Source organism: Felis catus, chromosome D4 (assembly GCF_018350175.1).
Source record: "Felis catus isolate Fca126 chromosome D4, F.catus_Fca126_mat1.0, whole genome shotgun sequence".
In the NCBI taxonomy this organism is placed as follows: Eukaryota; Metazoa; Chordata; class Mammalia; order Carnivora; family Felidae; genus Felis; species Felis catus.
The window spans coordinates 8421464-8448967 of NC_058380.1; the positions used below are offsets into that span (position 1 = coordinate 8421464).

General features: G+C 43.1%; 1 protein-coding gene across 10 annotated transcripts in view; it reads left to right on the forward strand.

Annotated features, from left to right (window-relative positions):
- LOC101100603 (histone-arginine methyltransferase CARM1-like) overlaps nucleotides 1-27504 on the forward strand; it is a 294777-nt gene that overhangs the window by 120850 nt on the left and 146423 nt on the right. For 8 of the 10 annotated variants that reach the window (XM_045043482.1, XM_045043483.1, XM_045043484.1 and 5 more), the window contains 2 exons: nucleotides 24176-24282; nucleotides 24811-24915. In XM_045043482.1, the coding sequence (XP_044899417.1) occupies nucleotides 24176-24282; nucleotides 24811-24915 (212 nt within the window). Of the gene's footprint in view, nucleotides 1-10110; nucleotides 11939-15408; nucleotides 15512-24175; nucleotides 24283-24810; nucleotides 24916-27504 lie in introns of those variants that run through there. The other 2 variants (XM_045043487.1, XM_045043490.1) reach the window with 2 other exon arrangements.

Sequence of the window (27504 nt, forward strand, 5' to 3'; positions counted from 1 at the left end):
AACGGGGGAGGGGCACAGAGAGAGGGAGACACAGAATCAGAAGCAGGCTCCAGGATCTGAGCGGTCAGCACAGAGCCCGACACGGGGCTTGAACCCACGGACCGTGAGATCATGACCTGAGCCGAAGTCGGACGCTTCACCGACTGCGCCACCCAGGCGCCCCTACTGTATTGTTAATGTAATCATCCCACACTGTGCATCAGACCGCCAGCCCTGGATCATCTTTATAGCCAGGACTTCGTATCCTTTTTCCACATCTCCCCATTTCCTGCACCCCCAGCCCTGGACAACCGTCATTCTACTCTCTGTTTCTGTGGGTTCAGTCTTTTTAGATTCCACGTGTAAATGATACTATCTCTTACTTGCCTTTCTCTGTCTGGCTTATTTCGCTTGGTTTCATGCCCTCAAGTTCTATCCATGTTGTTGCAAACGGCAGAATTTCCTTCTTTCTCGGGGCTGAATAATATCCCATTGAATATATGAACCCTATTTTCTTTATTCATTTATCCATAGACAGACACTTAGGTTGGTTTGGCCACTGTGAATAATACTGCAGTGACCTGGGGGGGGGGTGCAGATATCTCTTCAAGATCGTGATTTGACTTTATTTGGATATATACCCAGAAATGGGTTTGCTGCGTGCTACTTTTTTAATGGTAGTTATTTTTGAGAGAGAGAGAGAGACAGAGAGCACAAGCAAGGGAGGGCAGAGAGAGAGGGAGACCCAGAATCCGAAGCAGGCTCCAGGCTCGGAGCTGTCAGCACAGAGCCTGACGTGGGGCTCAAATCCATGAGCCGTGAGATCATGACCTGAGCCGAAGTCGGACGCTTAACTGACTGAGCCACCCAGGCATTCCTGCTGGATCCTGTTTTTAATTTTAATCTATTTATAACTCTTTGAGGAACTGCCATACTGTTTCCCATTGTGGCTGCCCCAGTTCACATCCCGACTAAGAATACACAAGTGTTCCTTCTTCACATCCTTACCAACACTTGTTATCTCTGATCTTTTTGATAATAGCCATCCTAACAGGTGTGAGGTGACATCTCATGATGGTTTTCTTCCCCTCATCTTTATTTATTATTTAACTTCTAGTTAGTTAGCATACAGTGCGATACTGGTTTCGGGAGTAGGATTCAGTGATTTATCACACACAGCACCCAGTCCTCATCACAAGTAGCACCCTCCTTAATCCCCATCACCTCTAGCCCATCCCCCAACCCACCTCCCCTCCAGCAACCCCCAGTTTGTTCTCTGTTGTTAAGAGTCTCCTGTGGTTTGTTTCCTTCTCTCCTTTCTCGTATGTTCATCTGTTTATTTCTTAAATTCCACATCCATTCATTGCTAGGGTATTTGTCTTTCTCTGACTTATTTCACTTAGTACGATACTTTCTGGCTCCATCCATGTCATTGCAAATGGCAAGATTTCATTCTTTTTGAGGTCTAATTAATATTTCATTGTATGTATATGTTGGTTATTGTTGATAATGCTGCTATAAACATTGGGGTGCATGTACCCATTCAAATCTGTATTTTTATATCCTTTGAGCAACTACCTAATAGTGCAAGTGCTGGATTGTGGGGTAGTTCTGTTTTTAGTTTTTTTGAGAAACCTCCATACAGTTCTCCAGAGTGGCTGCACCAGTTTGCGTTCCCACCGGCCATGCAAGAGAGTTTCCCTTTCTCCGCATTGTCACCAACATTATGGTTTTGATTTATGCTTTTCTGATTAGTGATATTGAGCATCCTTTCATGTACCTGTTGACCATTTGTATGCCTCCTTTGGAAAAATGTCTATTTAGGTCCCTCTGCTCATTTTTTTATTGGCTTTTGTTTTTTTTGTTTTTTTGTTTTTTTTGCTATTGAGTTGTGAGATGTGTGTGTGTGTGTGTGTGTGTGTGTGTGTGTGTGTGTCTATCAACCCCTTATCCGATACATGTTTTGCAAATTTTTTCTTCCATCTTCTTTCATTTTGTTGGTCGTTTCTTTTTCTGTGCAGATTTTTGGTATCATCCCACTCATTTATTTTTACTTTCGTTGCCTTTGCTTTTGGTGTCACATCCAAAAAGTCATTGCAAAGACCATCGTCAAGGAGATTCTCCTTGTTTTCTTTCAGGAGTTTTATGGTTTCAGTTCTTATATTGAAGTCTGTAGTCTATTTCACATTACTTCTCAGGAGGCCCAATTGCAAATTTCTACATGTGGTTCGTCGTTTGTCCTATCACCATTTGTTGACAAGATTAGCCCTTACCCGTTGAGTATTCGTGGCTCCCCTGTCAAATGTTAGTTCTCCATATATGTGAGGATTTGTTTGTGGCTCTAAGTTCCATTCCATTGGTGTATGTGTCTGTTTTTATGACAGTACCATACTGTTTTGCTTACTATAGCTTTGTAGTGTTTTTTGAAATCAGGAAGCGTGATGCCTTCAGCTTTTGTTGTTCTTTCTCAAGATTGCTTTGGCTATTCTGGGGTCTTTCATGGTCCTGTACAAATTTTAGGATTGTTTATTCTATTTTGCTGAAAAATGCCAGTGGAATTTTTAGTTATTATTATTTTTTTGCCATTGGAATTTTGATGGAGATTGCATGAAATCTATAGATGACTTTGGGTGCTATGGACATTTTAACAATATTAGTTCCAAACCATGAACATGGTATATATATATAGATATATAGATATAGATATAGGTATATAGATATATATAGATATAGATATATTTCCATTTGTTGGTGTTTTTGAGTTTGTTTTATCAAAGTCTTCTTCAGTTTTCAGTGGGCAGATCTTTTGCCTCCTCGGTTAAATTTATTCCAAAGTATTTTATTGTTCCTCATGTTATTGTAATGATTTTTCCCCCTTTCTTTTTTAGATTCATTGTTAGTATATAAAAATGCAACTTACTTCTGTAGATTAATTTTGTATCCTGCACCTTTCCTGAATTTGTTCATTAGTTCTAATAGTGCTTCAGTGAAGTCTTGAGGATTTTCTCTCTATGAGATCATATCATCTGCAGACAAGGAGTTTTACTTTGTCCTTTCTGATTTGAATGTCTTCCCCCCCCCCCCAATTGTTCTGGCTAGGACTTCAGCACCCTGTTAAATAGGAGGGGTGAGAGTAGACACCCTTGTCTTGTTATAGAGCTTAGAGGAAAACTTTCAACCTCTGACCATTCAGCATGATGTAACCTCTGGTTTTGTTATATATAGTCTTTATTAAGTTGAGATACGTTCCCTCTGTGCTTACTTTGTTGAGAGCTTTTATCGGGAAAGGATGTTGTATTCTATGAAGTGCTTTTTCTCCATCTACGGAGATGATGGAATGACTGTTATCTTTCATTCTGTTCACATGGTGTATCACATTTAGTGATTTGCATATGTTGAGCTATCTTTGTGTCCCAGGGATAAATTATCATAGTGTGTTGTTAAATTTGGCCTGGTAATATTGTGTTGAGAGTTTTTGCATTTATGTTTATCGAAGATAATGGCCTATAGTTTTCTTTTCTTGTAGTGTTCTTATATGGCTTGGTGTCAGGGCCATGCTCGCCTTGTAGAATGAGTTTGGGGGTGTTTCCTCTGTTTTAACTTTTAGAAGAGTTTGAAAGGGATGGCGTTAATTCTTCTTTAAATATTTGGTAGAATTCACCAGAAAAACCATCTGGCCCTGGGCTTTTTTTAGTTGGGAGGGTTTTTTTTTTAGTACTGATTCAATCTCCTTACTCATTATTGGTCTTTTCAGATTTCGAATTCCTCATAATTCACTTTTGGTACTTTGGTTGTTTCTAGGAATTTCTTCTAGGCTATCCACCTTGTTCATGTATAAAATCGCTCATAGTAGCCTCTTAATGACCTTTTGTATTTCTGTGATATCAGTTTCAATGTCTCCTCTTTCGTTTCTGATTATACTTATTTGAGTCATCTTTTTTCAGCTAATCTAGGTAAAGTTTTGCCAATTTTGTTTGTTTGTTTAAAAACCCAGCTCTTATGGGGCACCTGGGTGGCTCAGTCAGTTAAGTGGCTGACTTCAGCTCAGGTCACGATCTCGCGGTCTGTGAGTTCGAGCCCCGCGTGGGGCTCTGTGCTGACAGCTCAGAGCCTGGAGCCTGTTTTGGATTCTGTGTCTCCCTCTCTCTGACCCTCCCCCATTCATGCTCTGTCTCTCTCTGTCTCAAAAATAAGTAAATGTTAAAAAAAAAATTTAAAAACCCAGCTCTTAGATACTGAGAACAAACTGAGGGTTGATGGGAGGTGGGAGGGAAGGGAGGGTGGGTGATGGGTATTGAGGAGGGCACCTTTTGGGATGAGCACTGGGTGTTGTATGGAAACCAATTGGCAATAAATTTCATAAAAACAATAGAATAAAATAAAATAAATTACAATTCAAATAAATAAATAAATAAATAAATAAATAAATAAATAAATAAATAAAATAAAATAAAAACCCAGCTCTTAGTTTCATTGATGTAATTTTTTTTTCTGTTCTCTATTTCATTCACACTCTGATATTTGCTTTTTTTGTTCTCACATTGGACTTATTTTGTTCTTCCTTGAGGTGTAAAGTCAGGTTGTTTATTTGAGATCTTTTTTTCGTTATGTAGTTATCATTAAAGCTTCCTTCTTAGAATTGCTTCTGCTGTATTCAATAGGTTTTGGTATGTTTTATTTCCATTTTTGTATGTATCAATATATTTTATTTCTTCTTTGACTTATTGGTTGTTTAGGAGAGTGTTGTTTCTTTTCCATGTATTTGTGACTTTTCCAGCTTTCCTCTTATTGATTATTAGTTTCCTACTTTTGTGGTCAGAAAAGATACTGGTATGATTTCAGTCTTCTTAAATTTGCCAAGACTTGTTTTGTAACATATCGTATGATCTATCCTGGAGAATGTTCTGTGGGTATTTGGGGAGCATGTATATTCTGCCATTGGATAGGATGTTCTATAGATGTCTATTATGTTCATTTGATCTGAAGTATAGTTTAAATCCAGTGTTTCCCTATTGATTATCTGGGTGGGTATTGAAGTGAGAATTGGAAATTGAAGTCCCCTATTATTGTATTTTTATCTATTTCTCCCCTCAGATCTGCTAGTACTTGCTTAATATATTTAGGCGCTCCAATGTTGGGTGCATATATATTTATGATTGTTATATCATCTTGATGAATTGATTCCTTTATCATTTTAAAATGACTTCCTTTGTTTTTATGGTTTGGGGCTTAAAGTCTACTTTTTCTGCTCTAACTACAGATATGGTGCTCTTTCGGTTTCCCCTTCATGGGAGGTCCTTTTATACCCCTTCACTCTGAGCCTGTGTGTTTCCTTAAAGCTGAAATGAGTCTCTTGTAGGCAGCATATAGTTGGGCCGTGTGTGTGTGTGTGTGTGTGTGTGTGTGTGTGTGTGTGTGCATGTACTTGCATATGCTTATCCAACCAGCCACTCTCTGCCTTTTGATTGAAAATTAATTAGAAATTAATCCATTTATGAAACTAATATTATACTATATGTTAACTAACTAGAATTTAAATAAAAACTAGAAACAGAAAAAAAAGAAATCAATCCATTTACATTTAGAGTAATTATTGGCGGGGTAATTGTTGATAGGTAAGGGCTTACTAATGCCATCTTATTGATGGTTTTCTGGCTGTTTTGTATTTCCTTGTTCCTTCTCTTAATGTCTTCCTTCGTAAATTGATGATTTTTTTTTGTAGTGGTCTACTTTGATTCCCTTCTCTTTATCTTTTGTGAATCTACTATAGGTTTTGGCTTTATAATTACCATGAAGCTTACATAAAACATCTTATGGGGCACCTGGGTGGCTCGGTTGATTAAACGTCCAACTCTTGAATTCTGCTCGGGTCATGATCTCGTGGTTTATGGGATTGAGTCCCACATTGGGCTCTGTACTGACATCTTAGAGCCTGTTTGGCATCCTCTCGCTCGCTCTCTCTGCCCCCCATGATCATGTGCACGTGCGCATTCTCTCTCTCTTTCAAAATAAATAAATAAACTTTAAAAAAAACCTTATAACAGGCAATTTTACACCAACAATTCAATTGCACAAAAACTGTGTTCTATAGCCTCCTTTCCCCATGTTTTGGTTTTGATGTCTCAATTTACCTATTTTTCTATTGTGTATTCATTAACAAATTGTTATAGCTATAGTTATTTTTTAAATGGTTTGGATGTCATTATATCCTAGCCAAGTTTTTTTTATAGTTTTTTTAAATCGTATTTATTTTGAGAGAGAGGGAGACAGAGACAATGCGAGTAGGTTTGGGGCAGAGAGAGGGTGAGAGAGAGAATCCCAAGCAGTTTCTGCTCTGTCAGCACAGAACCCGAGTCAGGGCTCAATCTCACCAACCATGAGATCATGATCTGAGCTGAAATCAGGGTCGGATGATTAACCGACTGAGCCACCCAAGTGTCCCTGCTATAGGTATTTTTGATATTCTTGTCCTCTAACACTTAAACTAGTATTAAGTGGTTAACACACTGCCATATTATAGAATGATGGCATTTCTGAATTAGTGTATGGTATATTTTCATATGTTTTCATGTTACTAATTAGTGTTCTTTCAGTTCATCATAAAGAAATCCTTCCAGCATTTCTTATAAGGTAGGTCTAGTGGCAGTGAACTTCCTCAGTTTTTCTCTGTCTGGAAAAGTTTTCCTGTCCTTTATTTCTGAAGCGTAACTTTGCTGGATAGGGTATTCTTGGTAGTTTTTTCTTTCAGCACTTTCAATATATCCTCCTACTCTATTCTGGCCCATAAGGTTTCTGCTGAGAAATCCGCTGATATTCTAATTGGGGTTCCCTTGCAAGTTACAAGCTTTTTATTCTTTTCCTGCTTTTAAAATACTCTGTCTTTGGGGTGCCTGGGGGGCTAAGTCAGTTAAGCGCCGGACTCTTAGTTTCAGCTCAGGTCTCATGGTTTCGTGAATTTGAGCCCCACGTCGGGCTCTGTGCTACCAGTGCACAACCTTCTTGGGATTCTCTCTCTCACTCTCTCTCCCTGCCCCTACCCTACTCATGCTGTCTCTGACTTTCTAAAAATAAAGAAAATTAAAAAAATAAAATTCTCGTTGATTGGTTTGCAGTTTTATTATAATATATTTGGGGAGGATTCTTTCACCTTGAGTTTATTTGGTACTATGGATGTCATCAACTTGGATACCAAGTCTCTCTCCAGAGGAAAGGAGATTTACTCCTTTAAAGAAGGTTTCTGCCATCTTCTCCCTCTCTTTCCTTCTGGACCTCCAGTAATTTGCACGTTTTTTCTTTTTACGGTATCCTATAGGTCACATATGCTGTGTTCACTCTTTGTTTTTTAAATAATCAAACATATAAATTTATGTAGGTACCCTCCATTTATGTATATTATTTTGTTCACTCTTTTTCATTCTTTTTTCTTTGTTCTCCTCTGACCGGACAGTTTCAAAGTTCTGTCTTGTAACTTACAGATTCTTTCTTCTGTTTTATCCAGTCTGCTGTTGATATTCTCCATTGCATTTTTTTCAACTCATTGTATTCTTTAGCCCCAGAATTTCTATTGGATTCTTTTTTATGATTTCTGCCTCTTTGTTAAACTTCTCATTTTGTTCATGTATTTTTTTCCTGGTTTCATTGAATTATCTTTCTGTGTTTTCCAATAGCTCATTAAGTTTCTTTAAAACAGCTATTTTGAATTATTTACTGGGTAAATCATAGTCTAGTCTTTGTCATTGGTTACCAGAAGATTATTGTGACCCTTCAGTGATATCACATGGCCTTGCTTTTTCATGTTCCTTGAAATTTGCAGCGTAGCTGTCTTCACATTTGAAGAAGTATCACCTACTCCAGTCTTTACTAACTGGGAGAGAAATACCTTCCATCAGTCCTGCTAGGGATTCTGAGGCTGTCTTAGACCTTCTCTGGATATACCTGCTCTACATTTCTTGCTTCCTTATGTGGCAGAATTCTTTTTTTTTTTTAATGTCTATTTATTTTTGAGACAGAGAGAGACAGAGCATGAATGGGGGAGGGGCAGAAAGAGAGGGAGACACAGAATCGGAAGCAGGCTCCAGGCTCTGAGCCATCAGCCCAGAGCCCGACGCGGGGCTCGAACTCACCGACTGCGAGATCGTGACCTGAGCTGAAGTCGGACGCTCAACCGACTGCGCCACCCAGGCACCCCAAGAATTCTTAACCCTTAATCTCTTCTTTCAGTCTTGCGATGCTCGAGGTCAAGTACTGATGGTTTTCCTTTGTTTCCCAAAAGATGATGCCGAAGCTTAAGTGTGTGGTCTCTTCTTGGCCCACGATTTGGGGCTGGCTTTCTACACGCTCACCGGCCACCTGCCGGAGCTTGCCCTCACTGCCACCATCAGGAGCTCACACAGAGAGCTGGCCATAGTGGGGAGGTGTGTGTGAGTGAGGCGTGCAGAGCCTTGAACATGCCTGTGGACCATCTGCAGAGATCCATGAGCAAGATGTCCCCAGCGGCTTGTTAGTGAGCTTCTTGATGGAGTCCATAACCCAAGTTCGTAGGATTCTTGTCCCTTTCATGTCCTCTGTGAGCCCTGTCTGCCGCTCTCCTAGTCTCTTCCCATTCCCAGTCATGCTTCTCATGATTCGGTAGTCTGAACGGGGTGAAAAAGAAGTGAACATCTTTGGCAGCATTCCGCACAGCTGGAGAAGCTGGGAACTTACACACTCTCACTTTCCCCCGTGGTAGAAATCATGGGCAAGAAGATCTCTCCTAGCCTTAAGATGTGCTTTCTTGGAAGAGAAGTGATGTGGGTAAAGTCAGACTGTTCCTCTTACCCCCTCCAGTGTGTCCAAATTCGCATTTTATTTTTTTGCTTTGACAGTGTGTTGACACGTACCCACTGAAAACCTGGATTTCCACCAAAGTGCTCTCATCCATAGGTGATTATCCGAGATAGTGTTTTCTTGGGGACTCTCAGACCACAGTTGAGAAGGGCTGGCGCTAGTTCATAGGTCCCTGCAGGGTCCATTGCTGGAACCAAGATCTTTGTACCTGGCACCTGACACATGGTGGGGTAAGACTCTGCCTCTGTCTTTTTGTGTACAGGGCTGGATCCCACAGCTCCCATGAAGGTGCTTTAGGCCATGCGTGGATGCCAACTTTTTGCTGGGGGATGGGTTGGGCGGTAGACACAAGGGATGTCTTACTCAGGTCTGATGCTGACATCACTGTAAACTTGGTGTTCTTGTTGCTTTACTGTGATAAGTCATATATTGTGTGATTGATAGTTACCTGGTTTATACGGACAGTTATTGATCAGCTCGAGTATTTTTTAAAAGTTTTGGGCATAATTTTCCCAACCTAGAATAATGGAAAACTAGTCTCCAAAGAAGGGAATTCTGCATTTACACACATAAAAGCCATGGCTGTCATGATTTTGTAGTGCTGGGCATAAAAAAAAAAACCATTTCTCTGTGTAATCAGTCTCTCTGGTTGCAGCTAAGTCATTTCTCTGTTAGTTATTTCTCTGTCATTTCTCAGTCTAGTACCTCTGAATTCTGTCTTTGTTCGTTTTGTCCTCCAGTGTAGAACATGCTCTTCAAGAATGTCCTACTCTCCCTCTCTGTCTGCCCCTCCTTCACTCTGGTGTTTTCTCTCTCCCTCTCTCTCTAAAACAAAAAGAAAAAGGAAAAAGAAAAAACAAAGTCCTATGTTTTAGAATTCCCCACTTTCTGGAATGCAGATGCTGATAGGGGCAATAAACATTGGCCTCGCTAATTCGACTCGGAGGAAACTGTGTCTCTATCTCACCTTCATCTGTACAGCAGAGATCACACCACCTCCCGGCAGTGGGGATTGAATTAAACAACACCACGGATGTGAAAATATCAAATGGAGCAGTTCATAAATATGTGCTTGCTTTTTAACCGTGGCTGAGACTGGTAGCAGGAAGTATCTCTCTTCTCCACTCCTGATTGCTCTTTTGTGTTTATCTCCCCTCCTGCTCTTTCCCCCAGCCTCCTCCTCTTCACTTTGGTTCCTGGGCAGATGCTACTATGAAGACAGTGCAGCTCCCATCTGCTTTCAGCATATGGGACCCACACTGTTGCTTCCAAAAGTCCTTGTATTTGCTGCTCAGAGCCGGGGGAGGGGGAGGGTGGTTATTGTGTGGAAAGTGAGGCAGAAAGTTGCAGACCGATTTAACCCGTCTGTTAAATCTTCATATAGTAACGGCGGAATCAACAGATCGATCTTTTCGTCCGTCCTCCATCCGTGAATCCAGCTCCCGATTTCTTCCGCCATGAAAGTGGAGTTTCCACACATATTTCTGGAAGAAAATTAAAATCCATACACTTCCAGATCGGGGACAATACAGAAAGCACAGAGAACTGAGGCCAAGAGGACATTAAAACACCAACCTGCATAGCACAGGACCCACAAATACTACTGCAGACCCATGGTTTTGGCTCTCAGCATCCTGGCACCCAAGCAGAAGGGCAAACGTGATCAATTTACAAGATTCCCAATGCCCACAGGGGCAGAGCAGTGGCCAGCAGGCAGACTCTATCAAGCAAAGCTCCTTTTGGCATTAGATCTGAAGGAAGTTTCTCAGCGTGGGCCCCTAATCTTATGTGGAACATCCTTCAAATGAGAGTATCAAGAGTTCTAAGCTCAGTGCTCATTCGAGAGCTGGCGTGTAGTTAAAGCTTCAGCTAAGTCACCCCCTGCGCACACACACACACACACACACACACACACACACACACCAAACAAAAACAAAGCAAAAAAACACAACGCCTGCTGGCTTTGGCCATGAAAACACTGCCTGTAACCAATATCATTGAGTGTAATCCTCCTGGCTTTGAGTCCATGGTATACACCATTCCACATGAGGAGAGTACAGATGGATGTCGACCAAGGAGCATTCATTCAACTCGATATACCCATTGGTTGCTTATCACAGAGGTAGATGCTTGGGCCCGTTTGTCATGGAAGTAGATGGTTGGGCCAGTTTGTGAGGAGAGGATGATAATGCAGGCCATGCTATGGGCATCCTTGCTGGGCAGGATTGCTCTTCATCTATGGAGGTCACACTCCTGAGGTCCCTAGATCATCTCTAGCTGTAGGGGAGGGTTAGGGGAGGTAGATGCCCTGATAGAAACTCATCTTCGCAGCTGAAATGACACTCAGGACAGTCAGCAGCCCCACAGTGCTGGGCAGGTGAGTTGTTCAGGAATGATCCTGACCCATCCCTAGAGCTTATCTAAGAGCTGTAGACTTAGAGTTTGAATGTGCTCTCTTGAGCATCTGCACAAAATAGCCAAGTCAAGTCGCTGCCAAGAAGATCAACAGCTTCTTCTATAAGCTCGAAATGCAACTAACATGTGATTGAAAAGGTAGCATGGTAAAATTTCGTCTACCATTTTCTGTAGCTTTTCTGATTTCATGACGCTTGGAAATAGAAGGGGGGTTGTGGATATTTTAAGTTGCAGACTTGCTGTCCGCTTAATTTTCTAGCGGATCCTGGGGGATATGGGAGCACAGGCTCAAATGCCAGCAGGGCCCAGGCCGGGGACAGAAGTGCCCCGAAGAGGGCCGGTTGCAAATATGAGAAGTCCGCCGCCTTGGCCCCCTGGAGATCCGTTTGCATTCAAAACACGACAGCAGCTCCTTCCCTTGTGGTGGTTGTTGCCACGGAGAAATTCAGACCCAGGGATATCCTGATGCACACTTTTAGCCAGAAACTCACATTTCCTGTGAAATTTTCTGGTTTTTAAGACACAGGATGGCCAAATTTGAAAATGCCTGAGGGCTGGATTTAGCCCGTGCTCAGTCATTTTGCACCCGATGAACCAGCTATATAAATGTGAAAGAGAAAACAACAGAATAGCAAAGAGATTGAGCTACGAAGGAGGCACGTGCATATCCCTGCTTCCAGCCAATTACGGATTCGTGTCATTGAGAAAACCACCGTAGGTGAGTTTTTCTCTCTCTCTCTCAAAAAAAAAAAAAAAAAAAAAGGAAGACAAGAATAATTCATTGTAAGGTAGCACAGCTGGGTAGTATTATTGTCAAATCCATGTTTGAGTGGAAAAGAGCTAGATCTTACAAAGAGCTAGCTTTGAGATCTTAAAAGCTCGATCTAAAAGTCCCCTATTGGGGCGCCTGGGGGGCTCAGTCGGTTGAGCGTCCAACTTCCGGCTCAGGTCATGATCTCATGGTCTGTGAGTTCGAGCCCCGCGTCAGGCTCTGTGCCGACAGCTCGGAGCCTGGAGTCTGTTTCCAATTCTGTCTCCCTCTCTCTCTGCCCCTTCCCCACTCATGCTGTGTCTCTCTCTGTCTCTCAAAAATGAATAAACGTTAAAAATTTAAAAAAAAGTAAAAGTCCCCTATCGTGGGACACCTGGGGGGCTCAGTTGGTTAAGTGTCCGACTCTTGATTTCAACTTAGGTCACGAGCCCATCATTCATGAGATCAAGCCCCAAGTCGGGCTGTGTGCTGACATGTGGAGCCTGTTTGGGATTCTCTGTCTTCCTCTCTCTCTGCCCCACACCTCTCTCTCAAAATAAATAAATAAACTTTTAAAAAAAAGTTGTATTGGGGTGCCTGCATGGCTCAGTCGCTTGAGCTTTGGACTTCGGCTCAGGTCATGATCTCGCGGTCCGTGGGTTCAAGCCCCGCGTCGGGCTCTGTGCTGACAGCTCGGAGCCTGGAGCCTGCTTTGGATTCTGGGTCTGCCTCTCTGTCTATCCCTCCCCCGTTTGTGCTGTCTCTCTCTTTCTCTCTCTCTCTCAAAAATAAACATTAAAAAAATTTTTTTAAGTTGTTTTGAAAAAGCAAAAGATGCTCCTTGTCATCTGAAGTGGTCTTTTTATGTGACTTGAAATCTCAAGTCTGTCAGGTACAAAGTACCTTCTTTCCTGTGCCTTGGAACAGGTACAGATGTGCTCAACTGAGTTTAGGGTCCTTCTGTCTCATCCATTTACAGATAATACATAAAGAGAATCCCAGAGAGATTTTTTTTTTTTTGTCTACCTATTATGCTAAGTTTTCACTTGGCTAAATGAAGTACCCTGAACATTATGCTCTGACAGTACAGGCTGCTGTTCCAGTTTTTAACATTTTATGTTGGATTATATTAATGCTTACCCAGAGTTAGTTGTTTGGAGAATGTAGGGAATATGGCATGAGCAACCATAAAAATGTTGATTTTAAGGGGCTCCTGGGTGGCTCAGTCGGTTGAGCATCCGACTTCGGCTCAGGTCATGATCTCGCGTTTGTGGGTTCGAGCCCCGCGTCGGGCTCTGTGCTGACAGCTCAGAACCTGGAGCCTGCTTCGGATTCTGTGCCTCCCTCTCTCTCGGCCCCTCCCCTGCTCGTGCTCTATCTCTCTCTCAAAAATGAATAAAACGTTAAAAAATTTTTTAAATGTTGATTAAAGTTGTTAAATGTCATTACATTTTTTTTTAATGTTTTATTTATTTATGAGAGAGAGACAGAGACAGAGAGAGCATGAGCAGGGGAGGGGCCGAGAGAGAGGGAGGCACAGAATCCAAAGCAGTCTCCAGGCTCCGAGCTGTCAGCACAGAGCCCGACGTGCGGCTCGAACCCACAAACGCGAGATCATGACCTGAGCCGAAGTGGGATGCTCAACCGACTGAGCCACCCAGACGCCCCCTTTTCTTTTTCTTCTTGTCATGATAAGCATACTCTTTAGTCACCATCACCCGTTTCACCCACCCACCCCACCCACCTCCTGTCTGGTAACCGTCTATTTCCAGAACTTTTTTGGGTGTGAAAAGGAATGCAATCAGCAGTTTCTGCAGGATGACCTCCCTTCAGAGCCCCAGAGCCCATCCACTGTATAACGGCGTCTGAGCCTCTTCCTTCAGCCTGCGTGACCCTGTTGTCCAGCCACTCATGCTTTTTGTTTTATTTTTTTTTAACATTTATTTATTTTTGAGACAGAGAGAGAGAGAGCATGAACAGGGGAGGGTCAGAGAGAGAGGGAGACACAGGATCCGAAACAGGCTCCAGGCTCCGAGCCGTCAGCACAGAGCCCGACGCGGGGCTCGAACTCACGGACCGTGAGATCGTGACCTGAGCCGGAGTCGGACGCTTCACCGACCGCGCCACCCAGGCGCCCCACCGGCAACTCATTCTTAACTAAGGTGGGACACAGGATCCGATGCTCTGCTGGGTGGGATACGGGAATCCAGTGGTAGAAACAGAATGCCAGGAGGTGTGAGCAGGGCCAGATGCTCTCAGCGAGTGTGGACAGGAATATGGAGCTGGTAAAAACGTGCCACATCAGGGCTGCAACATGATCCAGGACCGGAAGTGTTGACTCAGTCTGCTGCTGGGAGCAAAACGTGGGTTTGGGCTAGCCACAGCTCAAACACTGCAGAAGCCACACAGCTGAATGTGTGTTTTCCATGGCTCACCTTTCCCCAGTCGGCCCCTTGAGGCACACAGATCTTCTCACTTGTACTTCCCGTTCCCTTTTATTCTGTCATGTTTCCACTTCTCTCTCAGCACTGGTCAGCTGTGCTTTGGTCTGTCCTTACTCTTCTTTCTTCTGCTGACAGAAGCCCAGTTTTCCTTTGGGTTCAGACAGGGCTGACTCGAGTCTGGTCAATGGGCACGGACCCCTGGCCAGAACCACGGACTCAGGAAGGGGTCTTTAATTGAACAGGGTTCAATGAGGTTCGGTCTGGGGCTTTCGTTGGAACGTTTTAGAAAGATTGGCTCTGCTGGGGTGGTTGCAGTGTCGTTCCGGAGACGCTGGTGGTAATCTTGTTCTGTGATGGGTCATCTCGTCCTCCTGAGCGTGAAGCCTGAAGCGAGAAATAGGGATTAAGAAAGAGAGAGACAGTGATAGAAACATGGGGAGGCAGAGCTAGGAAACAGAGGGAGAAGTAGAGAGAGGGTGTCTCAGCGCTATCCTTTGAGATCCTGGACACGGCCATTCCTGAAAATGGAATTTTAATCCTTGATTTGTCAGTTTTGTGAGCCGGAGCGTTTCTCTTTCAGTTCAACTTAGCTGAATTTCCACCACTTGCCAACCAACGAGTTTTCACTGATGTCCTTTGCTTAGAATCTTGGTCCTGCGCGGGGTCAGTCAATTATCCCTCTGTCCAAGGCTGACCCCTGTTCCTTCTGCTTACTGGAGACCACACAGTGCTTAGATTCTGGGCTTTTGCTGTCAGCGGTGGAGCACCAGGGCGGGAGGATGAGAATCCCACGGGGATGAGGGACTTGGCTCAACCTTCAAACAAATGAATGAACCTCCCTCCAAACCTACCTTCACAAATGGTGAGGCCATTTCACATGTTTAGGTCAATGCTGATCATCTCAGTAAGTGTTTAATTGGTTTTTAAGATATGCATGAAAATCGCCTCAGAAACTTGATAAAATTTGTGACCCATTTTTTTTTTTTTTTGCAGAAGTCTCTAAAGATTTATAGATGTAACAAGTATAGAAAATACTCCCGAATGGCTCTCCCCAGTGCCTTGTACTAATGTTTTGGTTGGACAAAAATAGTGTTAGGTAAGTGGTATATGGATCATGAATTACAGGTTTGGATTGCAAATTGCAAGGCTCGGAGAGAAAAGCAAAGCAAGTCGAACATTCAGTTTCTGAGAGTGCCTCAGTACTTGTGTTTTGAGAGAGGCTGATTTGGCAGTTGCTTTCAAGGAATGCTGACAAGTTTTGTTTTGTTTTTGTTGTTTGTTTTTTTCCCCCCCCAAAAGGAAACAAAAACAGTATGAGAGAGAAATTAGCTGGACGTTTGGTGAAGCCGTCTGTTTGTCTAGTTTTCCCATGCGTACAATAGAAATATCCAGTGTCTTTTTTTTAGATGTTTATTTATTTGGTTTGAGAGAGAGAGAGAGAGAGAGGGCGAGCGGGGGAGGACTAGAGAGAGAGGCAGAGAATCCCAACAGGCTCCACGCTGTCAACGCACAGCCTGACGCAGGGCTCGAACTCACAAACCGTGAGATCATGACCTGAGTCGAAATCAAGAGTCGGGCGCTTAACCGACTGAGTCACCCAAGCGCCCCAGAAATAGCCAGTATCCTGTAATGGTGCTCTGTCGACCGCTCAAGGAATCTACTGTAGGTCTAAATCCTTCTGCTACTTTCCTAAGAAAACGTGCTTGTATGAGAAATAAGAAGGGCCGTCCTTCAGTTGAATTTCACTCAGCAGCAGAGTCCCCTGCAAGTATACGTGTGGGGGGTATGTTCAGAGAGAAGACCAGCTTGCAGCTGTTGAACAGTGCAGTCTTCCCTAACCCATTTCCATCCCGAGAGGGGGGGCACCCAGACCGTGAAGCTAAGGGAAGGAGAATTGAATGGGGCGAGTCGTTGCTTCGTTGTCTCCTTTGTGTACTGACTACAGGAAAATAGATCGCTTCCTTAGGTGCCCAGCGCGCTGAGCTCGATTTGGCAAACTTGAGCTGATGAGCTAGAGAAAAAAATAAAAGAGGCTGTCGGTAAATGAGTCACGATAGCCCCAAAGCATGTCTGCTACAGTGTTTAGAGTTTGACATATTATTTAAAAAAAAAAAAAAGAAGAAGAAGAAGAAATCCACACCGCGATTATCATACTGTCAGTTGTGTATTTTCTGGTACAATTTTGGGACATGTGGCCAGAACAGGTGATGCAGTCAGACAGGTATTACCCTTTCCTGCAAAGAAAGATGCTTGGTAAATAAACTCTGCATGGAAAGCACTACAGACAGTATCTCTTGTAAATAGCAGCTATTTACGAGAAGCGAGCAAACAAAAACAGATCCCTTCAATCTGGTCTTTTGGAAGGAACAACAATAAGGAAACGGTGAATCTCCGCAGTCTATTGATCCGCGAGTAGGACTGCATGCTGAAATTGAAAAGTAATGGCTTGGTACGAAGAAGCCGAAATCGAGCTCGAGAATCAAAGGAAAATGATGAGAGCCATGGCTGTAGCACGGTTAATATCTACGTGGTAGAGAAAATTGCATCTTTTTGTTTGTGGTGAAAATGACAAAACATGGCGGTTTAAGCCAGAGCGGCTGCCCTCTTCACAAACAGTGTGGATAAGTGTGTCCTTTGAAAGAAGTCCCCTTTTGACTCACGATTCATGCCTTGCCGGAGGGACTTGGCTTTTGTTAGGAATAGAGGGCATTTCCTCCTTCCTATACGCCCCGCCCTGTGCTTCGCTTCTGGAATCTACCCAACTGGGACCTCTTTATTCCAGAGCCCTGGTTCTGACCCCTCTCCTCCCACCTTTTCTACCCTGAGCGGCCGGAAGGAGCCAATATGCAAACGTGAACATCCATTTAGACTTAATTATGTTCTAAACAGCGGGCCTTTCTTTTCTTTCCTCTGGGAGCCTTCCTGGCCCTACAGAATGAATGGCATCTTGTAAACAAATGATGCCTGCAGATCAAAAAGCTTTTTCATTAAAAAAAAAAAAAAGAAAAAAAAAAGGCGCTTCTTGCCAAAATGTTCTCCAAAGGCAAAAGTATCTGCTGGATTTAAAGATTCCCTCGTGGGGTGCCTGGGTGGCGCAGTCGGTTAAGCGTCCGACTTCGGCCAGGTCACAATCTCGCGGTCCGTGAGTTCGAGCCCCGCGTCAGGCTCTGGGCTGATGGCTCGGAGCCTGGAGCCTGTTTCCGATTCTGTGTCTCCCTCTCTCTCTGCCCCTCCCCCGTTCATGCTCTGTCTCTCTCTGTCCCCAAAATAAATAAACGTTGAAAAAAAAATTAAAAAAAAAAAAATAAAAGAGACCCCAGAGAGGTCCCTTACCACTTTCACCATGTGAGGACACCGCCAGAAGCGAGCAGTCTGCAACACTAGGGCCTGACCATGCGTGGCACCCTGATCTCAGAATTCCCAGCCTCCAGACCTGTGAGAGATGGATTTCTGTTGTTTATAAATCACGCACTCTACGGCACTTTGTTAGAGGGGCCTGGATCGTTTAACACAGTGTCCTCCAGAGTCCTTTCTTCTGGACACTGAGGGGAGGGAGAAGTCAACAATTAAATTTCTTGTCCTTTGAAAAGTGTGTTTGAAAAAAATCCTTCAGGTCGTGATCTCGCGGTTCGTGGGTTCGAGCCCCGCGTTGGGAAGCTCGGTGTCTGTGTCTCTGTCTCAGTCTCTGTGTCTCCTTCCCTCTTTGCCCCTCCCCTGCTTGTGCTCTGTCTCTCTATGTCTCTCCAAACTGAACAAACGTTAAAAAAATAATGACAACAAATTTTTAAAAAATCCTCATACCTCGCATGGGAACACAGACATTTTCTTTATTTGTACGTATTCATTTAACCACTTAAAGGTAAGGGTGGCTTGTAAAGAAAATGTTTTCCTGGCAGCCATTGGGACAGAAATCATCATAGGCAGGAATTAATTGATGCTGCTTCCTGGATGCTTCTTACTTTCTAAATCCCATAAATACATCGTAAACTTGTTACACAAGAGACTGAAAGAGTTGTGACTGTAGTGTCGGTAGTGTAATAATATTGGACTTTTCAAATAGCAAACATAATAGAGCTGATAGGTACAATTACTGTTTATTTTGGAAGGCTGGTTATGTGTTGCATGGATACTGCTGTAACCTAAAACTTTGTTGGAACTTCTCTTTGGCCGTCGTCTCCTTTGGAGGCGGTTGTCTCCTTTGGAGTCAGTTGGTGAGTGACACCAGACTAGCCGTGTTACTTGGTCGTCATAATCTTGTTTGTTAACCAAAAATGATACTTTTCCACGTGGCACGCATCCTGTTTGCTAAATTAGGCACCCTTTATTTTTGGCTGTGTTAAGAGCTCAGATTTCCCCCAAAGTGTGGAGACGGTTGAGAACATTCAAAAGACTGTGTGTTGAACAAAGGAATTTACTGTAGGCTTTGAAAGCCCAAACAGCTTAGATGCCCAGGATTCAAAGAACTCACACATGGGTGACACAGACCACAGCTGGCTGTCTCTGTGAGATCAGAGGGAATTGGACAGGGGCCAAGAGACCAGAGCTGGGTAAATATTATCTAATATCTTCTGGTATTTTTTTTTTAGTATGTCTGAGAAATTTCATTTCATTTCATTTCATTTCATTTCATTTCATTTCATTTCATTTTTTTGGTACATTTGAACATTTCAATAGTCTCAGCAGATTTCAATTATACAATCCACTGTTAGCGACTGTAGTCGCCATGCTATACATTAGATCCTCAGACCCTGTGCATCTTGTAGCTGAACATTTATATCCCTTTCCTATTCTGCCCCACAGCTCCTGGCAACCACTTTTCTACTCTCTCTTTCTTTCTAGGAGCTTGACTTTTTAAAAGAAGATTCCACGTGTAAGCGATAACGTGCTATATTTGTCTTCCTCTGTCTTACTTCATTTAGCATAATGCTGTCAAGTTCTATCCATGTGGTCGCAAATGGCAGGATTTCCTTCTGTCTCATGGCTGAATAATATTTCATTGTGGGGAACAGATATTATATAATATGGAATATACATATATATATATTAACATAAAGTATTTCTCACATCCTTATCCATTCATCTGTTGACAGACAGGCTCGTTCCCTGTCTTAGCTACTGTGAATATCGTTGTAATGAACATGGGAGTGCAGACATTGCTGAGATAATGATTTCACTTCCTTTTGGATTATATACCCAGGAGCGGGATTGCTGGATCAGATGGTTAGTTCTATTTTAACTTCTTGAGGAATTTCCTTACCGTTGTCCGTGGCGGCTGCACCGGTTTACATTCCCGCCAACAGTGCACGAGGGCTCCCTTCTCTCCACATCCTCACCAACACTTGTTATCTTCTGCTTTTTGATGATTGCCATTCTGACAGGTGGGAGGTGATGTCTCGCTGTGGTTTCGATTTGCGTTACCTGATGATGGGCGCTATGAAGCGTCTTTTCATGTGTCTGATGGCCATCTGCATGCCTTTGGAAGCGTGCCTGTTCGATTCCGTTGCCCAGTTTTTAATCAGATCGATTAGGTTTTTTTCCTACGGTGGGGCTGTGTGGGTTCTTTATATATTTTTTAGATATTAACTCCTTATCAGATGTGTGATTTGCCAATATTTTCTCCCATCCTGTAGGTTGCCTTTTCGCCTTGTTGGTATTGCCTTTGCGGCACAGAAGCTTTTTAGTTTGATGTCATCCCGCTTCTTTATTTTTCCTGTTGTTGCCTTTGCTTTTGGTGTCAAGTTCAGAACATCATTGCCAAGACCAATGTTGAAGTGTTTACCCCGTTTTCTTCCAGAAGCTTTATGGTTTCAGATCTTACGTTCCACAATTTAATCCATCTTGAGTTGACTGTTGGGCATGGTGTAAGGGGTCCAGTGGATACCCAGAGGCACGTGTGGATGTCCACTCTGCCCAGCATCATTTATTGAAGAGACCATCCTTTCTCCATTACACCTTCTTCGTTTCTTTGTTGTAATTTCGGTTGAGTATATAAACATGAGTTTACCTCTGGGCTCTTTCTTCTGTTCCATTCATCTGTGTGTTTTTATGACAATGCCATAATGTTTTAATTACCACACCTTTGTAATACAGTTTGAAATCGGAGAGTGTGACGCCTCCAGCCTTGTTCTTCTTTCTCAAGAGTGCTTTGGCTATTGGGGGTTTTGTGGTTCCATACAAATTTTAGGATCGTTTTTCTGTGAAAAATGCCCTCAGAATTTTGATAGGATGGCACTGAATCAGTAGATTGCTTTGGGTAATGTGGGACATTTTCATCATATTAATTCTTCCAAACCATGAGCACAGGATATATTTCCCCTTATTTGTGTCATCTGCAACTTTTTTCATCAACGTCTTACAGATTTTAGCATGTAGATGCTGGTGTCACTTCCTTGATCCCGTTTATTCCTAAATGTTTTATTCTTTTTGATGCAGGTTTAAGTGGGATTGCTTTCTAGTAGTTCATTGTTGGTGTTTAGAAACACAGCTGATTTTTGTATATTGATATTGTATCCTGCAACTCTACGGAATTCATTGGTTATAACAGTTTTTTTGGTGGAGTCTTTAGAGTTTTCTATAGATAATATCATGTTGTCTGCAAATAGAGACAATTTTGCTTCTCCTTTTCCAATTTGGATGCCTTTTATTTCCTTGTATTGCCTAATTGCTCTGGCTAGGACTCCTAACACTTTGTTAAAAAGGAATGGCGACAGTGGGCATCCTTGTCTCGTTCCCAGTCTTAGAGGAAAAGCTTTCAATGTTTTACTGTTGAGTACGCTGTCAGCCAAAGGACTGTCAGGTATGGCTTTTGCTGTGTTGAGGTGTGTTCCCTTTTTATACCCGGTTTGTTGCAAGCTTTTATCTAACAAAGTTTTAAAACATTTTTGAAGTTTCAAAATAGTACCCAATGTCTTTTGAAGGGAATAAAATGCAAATATAGAAAATTGTAGTTGAATAGAGTTGGTACTTTTGACCCCCTGTAGAAGTTGACAAGGAAATAATTAGGTCCAAAATTTGAAGGAACATGGTTAGGAATCTTGTTGAAATTAAGATCTCCTAAGTCTGTGAAACTGTTGCCTCTGGGAACAAATTGGAAAAACAAGACCAAAAGGAAACCGTAATTAATGGGCTCTATAGCTTTATGTGTAGTTGAGAGATTCTATATGAAAGGTACTGACCAGAAAAAGCTAACCATTGTTCATGAAAAAGCAGGCTGTAGGAAGGCCTGGGTGGCTCAGTTGGTTAAGCATCCGACTCTTGATTTTGGCTCAAGTCATGATCTCAGGGCCATGGGATCGAGCCCCGCGTCCGGCTTCACACTGGGCACGGAGCCTGCTTGAAATTCTCCGTCTCCCTTACCCCGTATCTTCCCCACTCACAGGCGTGCGCGCACGCACTCTCAAAAAAAAGGAAAAAAGAAAAAAAATAGGTTGTAAAGCAGGAGACTTCAGTACTATTGTAAATAATACAGAGAGAGATAAAAATATATGAAAAAAATTACTGGGAGATTTTATCCCAAAATACTATTAGTGGTTATACCTCGGAATTCTTTTTGCTTCTGGGCTTTCTTTTCTGAATTGTTAAATTTCATATGATCACATTATTTACAGAGTTTTTTTTTTCTTAATTGTAAAAGAAAACAGTCAAAAGGTAAATGTCACGGGGGAACAGAAATACCGATTCGTCTGTTGATGGCCCACGTAGGAGGAAATCGTAAAGAATTAGAGTCTCTTTTACTGTAATACAGAGTTAGGATACTTATTTTGTATGGAGGTTCTGTTAACTGGAGTTCTCAAGAATGTCTTGTCATCAGAGTCACCAGGGACAGAGTTACAGATACAGGTGCTGGGCTCTGTCATCCCAAAATAGTACGCCAGGGTAGGGACTTGGGGTCCAACTGTAGGGAAATGGCATGTCCCTCTGAAACATACATCCATTAACAGTCATGTCAAGAGACTACTTAAAAATGCGGGAAGTTATTCATGTACTTTTTTCTTCTTCTTCTTTTTTTAAATGTTTATTTATTCATTTTCAGAGAGAGAGGGAGAAAGCGAAAATCCCAGGCAGGCTCCACTGTCAGCACAGAGCCTGACATGGGTCTTGATCCCACGAACCGTGAGATCCTGACCTGAGACAGTATCAAGTCAGACACTTAACCAATTGAGCCACCCAGGTGCCCCGATAGTATCTTAAATTAAAAGATGTATTTATAAAATAATGGGATGAAATTGTGCAAAGAGGAATTTTTCCACACACACACACACACACACACACACACACCCCAAGAGAATATACACCGAAACGTGAACAGTAATTAATAGCTTGCATAATGAGATGATTATTTTTATTTTCTTCATTTGGGTTTGTTGCATTTTGTGAATTTTCTACACTTTTCGAATACTGATTTTGTAATTATGCAAAATTTTTTTGCTTTTTTAAACATTAGTTTTGAAAACTTTTTAAATTTTAAATTATTTAAAAAATTTTTGTGTTTATTTTTGAGAGAGACTGAGAGTGGGGGAGGGGAAGAGAGAGGGGGGACAGAGGATCCAAAGTGGGCCGCGTGCTGACAGCAGAGAGCCTGAGGCAGGACTCGAACTCACAAACCGTGAGATCCTGACCTGAGCTGAAGTCAGACGCTTTACCACCTTAGCCACCCAGGCGCCCCTCAAAGACATTTCGAAGGCAAAAGTCACAAAACTTGACAACCTTGTAGGCTGTGTTAGCTATTAGTGATACCACTTTGGGGATTTTTTTTGAGCCTTCACTTTTGTATTTTTTTCCTCAAGTAATAGAAAGCTTTGCCTTGTATTCACATATCTTCAGTTAGTTTCCTTTTTCTCTGTACACCTAGAGAAGTGTGAAAAAGAACCCTGTTGTTACAATAGAATGAGATTATATAGATATACATATGTATATATATCCATTATATGCGTATTTTGCATTCACATATATATTTTTTCCTTATCATCAACAATCACCTTCCCCAGAGGACTGACTTAGAATAAACCTGTTTCGCTTTGTGAATGCGGGACCAGGAGGATCCCATGAGCCCAGTCTCTATGTGTTCCATTAAGCTCTCTCATGTGATATTGGTGAATGCAAATATGTGTGACAAGTGTACGTAAGGGTGTCACATCTCAGAGTGGCACCCATAGCCACCTTGCCGTTCCTTATCGTGTGTGTGTTTGGGGACGAACATGCCCTTTGAATCTTCTTTTTTTTTTTAAGTTTTTTAATATTTATTTTTCTTAGAGGGAGAGACAGAGCGTGAGCAGGGGAGGGGCAGAGAGAGAGAGAGGGAAACAGAATCCGAAGCAGGCTCCAGGCTCTGAGCTGTCAGTGCAGAGCCCAACGTGGGGCTTGAACCCATGAACCGTGAGATCATGACCTGAGCTGAAGTTGGGTGCTCAATTGACTGAGCCACCCAGGCGCCCTTTCTTTCTTTCTTTTTTTTTTTTTAAGTTTATTTATTTTGAGAGAGAGAGAGAGAGAGAGAGAGAGAGGGCATGAGCCAGGGAGGGCGGAGAGGGAAAGAGAGAGAATCCCAGCATGGAGCCCGATGCAGGGCACAAACCCAGGATCTGCGAGATCACGACCTGAGCCGAAATCAAGTCTTGGATGAATGCTTGACTGACTGAGCCACCCAGGTGCCGTCTGCCCTTTGAATCCTCTACTGTTTTCCCAGAATTTTGTAAAGAGCGTAGTGGTGAATTCTGTGCTTCCCTCCGTGTAGAAACGGGTCTGCTTTTTGTCCCTGCAGATCTCAGCTCATTTTCAAATACCTTGAAAAGCTGCCGGCATGAGAAAAAGGAGTCCTCGGTGTTCAGCCAGCGGACAGAAGAGGCATCAGCCGTGCAGTATTTCCAGGTCAGGAAAGTTGTTCCGGGTGGAACTGAGTTTCCATGTGACGCACACCTGCGGATACACCTGAGCGGGCTAGAGGGCTGGCTTGCCTGATCAGGATGATCATCGTCACTACCTCCTGCTCTCCTCCCGCTCTCACTCAAGACCTCTGTCCAAGTCCTATTTTTCTCTCCTGGCTCATGAGACTCATTAGGGACATCCCTTTTGCCTCTGGCCTTTCTCTCTCTTATCGCTGTTACTCTTGACCCTCATAGCCTCTGCTTTGAGGAGGGACCCTGGGCACTTGTCTGACCAACATCGAGGCCTGAATCTATCTCGTGAAGTAGCTGCTGAAAGTCTGGGGTCCACTTACAGTTCTAGACCTTACAAACAGAGCTAAGAAGGACAGGTCACTGTGTCTTTCAGAACCTCAGCTTGCCTGTGTATTAGGTTAAGCCTACCTTGACCATGGTGGCTCTCAGAACCATGTGTGCATGAAGGTGATGACTTACGGGTTGTTAACTGTCCCTGTCCTTGTCTTTTCCCCCACAGTTTTATGGCTGCATTTCCCAGCAGCAAAACATGATGCAAGATTTTGTGAGGACAGCCACTTACCACAGAGCCATCCTCCAGAACCACATTGACTTTAGAGACAAGGTAATGCCAGCAGCATGTTGTTATCTCAGACCATTTTAAGAAGGCTTGTCAAAAACGAGAATCAAAATTAAGCTTTGGTAGAACCACCGTATGACCCAGCAATTCCACCCCCTAATTATACACGCCAAAGAATTGAAAGCGGGCATTCAAACAACTATTTGGACATGAATGTTTATAGCAACACGATTCACAATAGCCAGAGTGGAAAGAACCCAAATGCCCACCACCTGATGAATGGAAAAACAAAATGTGATACGTCCATACAATGGAATATTGCGGGCATCGTTCATATTTACCTTATCCACAAAAATAATGCAGTGCTGATACGTGCATCAACATGGGTGAACCACAAAACCTGCTGAGTGAAATGAGTGACAGAAGCTCATAAAGATGATTCCGTCTACATGAAACATCCAGAATAGGCGAATCAGAAAGGAGGCAGACTCGTGGGAGCCAGGGGCAGAGGAAGGGAGGAGTGGGGAGTGGTGCTTAATGGGTACAGCGTTTTTTTTTACGGTGATAGAAATGGCTGGAAACTTGAGACAGGTAACAGTTACATAACACAGGGAATGTGCCAGATGGCACTGAGTTTTACAATTTAAAATGAGTAATGGTTCGTTTGACGTTATGTGAGTTTTACCTCAATAAAGAAATTAAGTTTCGAGTGCCAGGAACTCAAGAGACTGAATGAGCATCTCTTGGTGCATGGAATGGGTTAGGACCTCTATTCCTACCTAATGAATAGCTCTTATTAAGTCACTGTCCTTCGATTTTTTTTCATAGACTCCACAAGTGCCTGCACTTAATTCCTCCACAAAATGCATCTGAACGATGAATGACTGCTAACACGTTATGAAAGTATTGTCCATTATTATTCTCCTACCTGTTAAATACAAAGCCAGCGTTCAAAATACTATATGGCCCGGGGCGCCTGGGTGGCGCAGTCGGTTAAGCGTCCGACTTCAGCCAGGTCACGATCTCGCGGTCCGTGAGTTCGAGCCCCGCGTCGGGCTCAGGGCTGATGGCTCGGAGCCTGGAGCCTGTTTCTGATTCTGTGTCTCCCTCTCTCTCTGCCCCTCCCCCGTTCTCTGCCCCTCCCCCGTTCTGTCTCTCTCTGTCCCAAAAATAAATAAACGTTGAAAAAAAAAAATTCAATATACTATATGGCCCATCTCGGAGGCATGAAGACCAGTCAGTGGAATCAGCAGTCCCAGGATTTAGTTTTACGTTTTCTCCCTAACTAGCTGTGTGATCTCAGGCAAAACACTAAACTTCTCTGAGCGTCGCAATCGATTCTACTGCCACAGTAAATTGTAGACCACAGCCTCTGATATCTGCAGTATTAGCTCCTCCGGAAGGGTATGGTAGAACATTGAAATAATGATCCTAATGACTGATGGCTCCTCGTGTCCATGCCTATTTGCAAAGTCCTATAGCTTTCCCTTTCATCAAGAGATAGTCTAATGTTTTACTTTTATCTCTGGGCTGTTCGTATGATCTGCTTTCACCAAAGACGATGACAGAGGTCACATCATGTGGATTTCAGAGCCTAGGGCTTAAGGGGCCTTGTGGCTCCTGGCCTTACCCCCTTGGAACCCTGAGATTACCGTACTCAGTGAAGAAGCCCGGGCTAGCCTGCTGGGGGTTGAAAGGTCACATAAAAGAGGACTGAGGCCCTCCAGTCAACAGCCAGCACCGACTGCCAGTCCTGTGAGTGGGGCCACCTTGGCCTGCCGTGTAGCCACCCCCGCGGCTGAATGCAGAAACGTGAATGCATCCGGGCAAGATCAGCAGAGAAGCTGCCTGGCCCTCCCGTGGAATTGAGAGAAATGACAAATTGTCTCCAGTTTAATCCACTAAATTTTGATGCGGCTTCTTCTGCAGCACCAGTTGATTAAAACAGAGAGAAAATTCGTGAGAAAGTAGCGATAAATGGGCACCCAGCTCAAAGCTGATCTGCCACTGGCCTTCATTCTTCTGTCGTATTCTGCTACTGAGCCCATCAGAGTTTTTGGTACTTTTTATGTTACGTTGGTTATTCCAGAATTTCCATTTGGCTCTTGTTTCATGGCATCTGTTTCTTGCCTGAGGCTTTCTGTCTTACCCATTGGTTTCAGCAGTGTTCACGATCGCTGGTTGGCGCGTCTTTACCGTCGTTTCTGTCAGATCATTCTAACATCCGTGTTATTGCTGGGTTGGCTTCAGTTGGTTGCGTTTTCCGAGGGAATTGGAACTTCCCTGATTCTTCATATGCCGCGGAATTGTGGATAGCATTCTCCGCATTCTGAATATTATGTTAAGAGACTCTCGGTTCTTGCTTAATGCCTAGGGAAAATGTTATTTGTGTTTTCGTGTTCATTCAGCTTGGTTAGGTTCAGGCTGCGAGTTCCACACCACTAGTTGGCCTTCTGAGGGCTCTGGTTCTCACATCAGTTCGGTTTTCAAAGCCCTTGGCAATGCTGTTTGGGTCTGCGTGTGTGTGTGTCACCCGATGGTCAGTCTGGCACCTGGGGAGAGTTCTCAAAGTATTGGTATGCTAATTAAGATCAGATTCCTGCATGTACAGATTGAGGGTGAGCCCAGGAATTT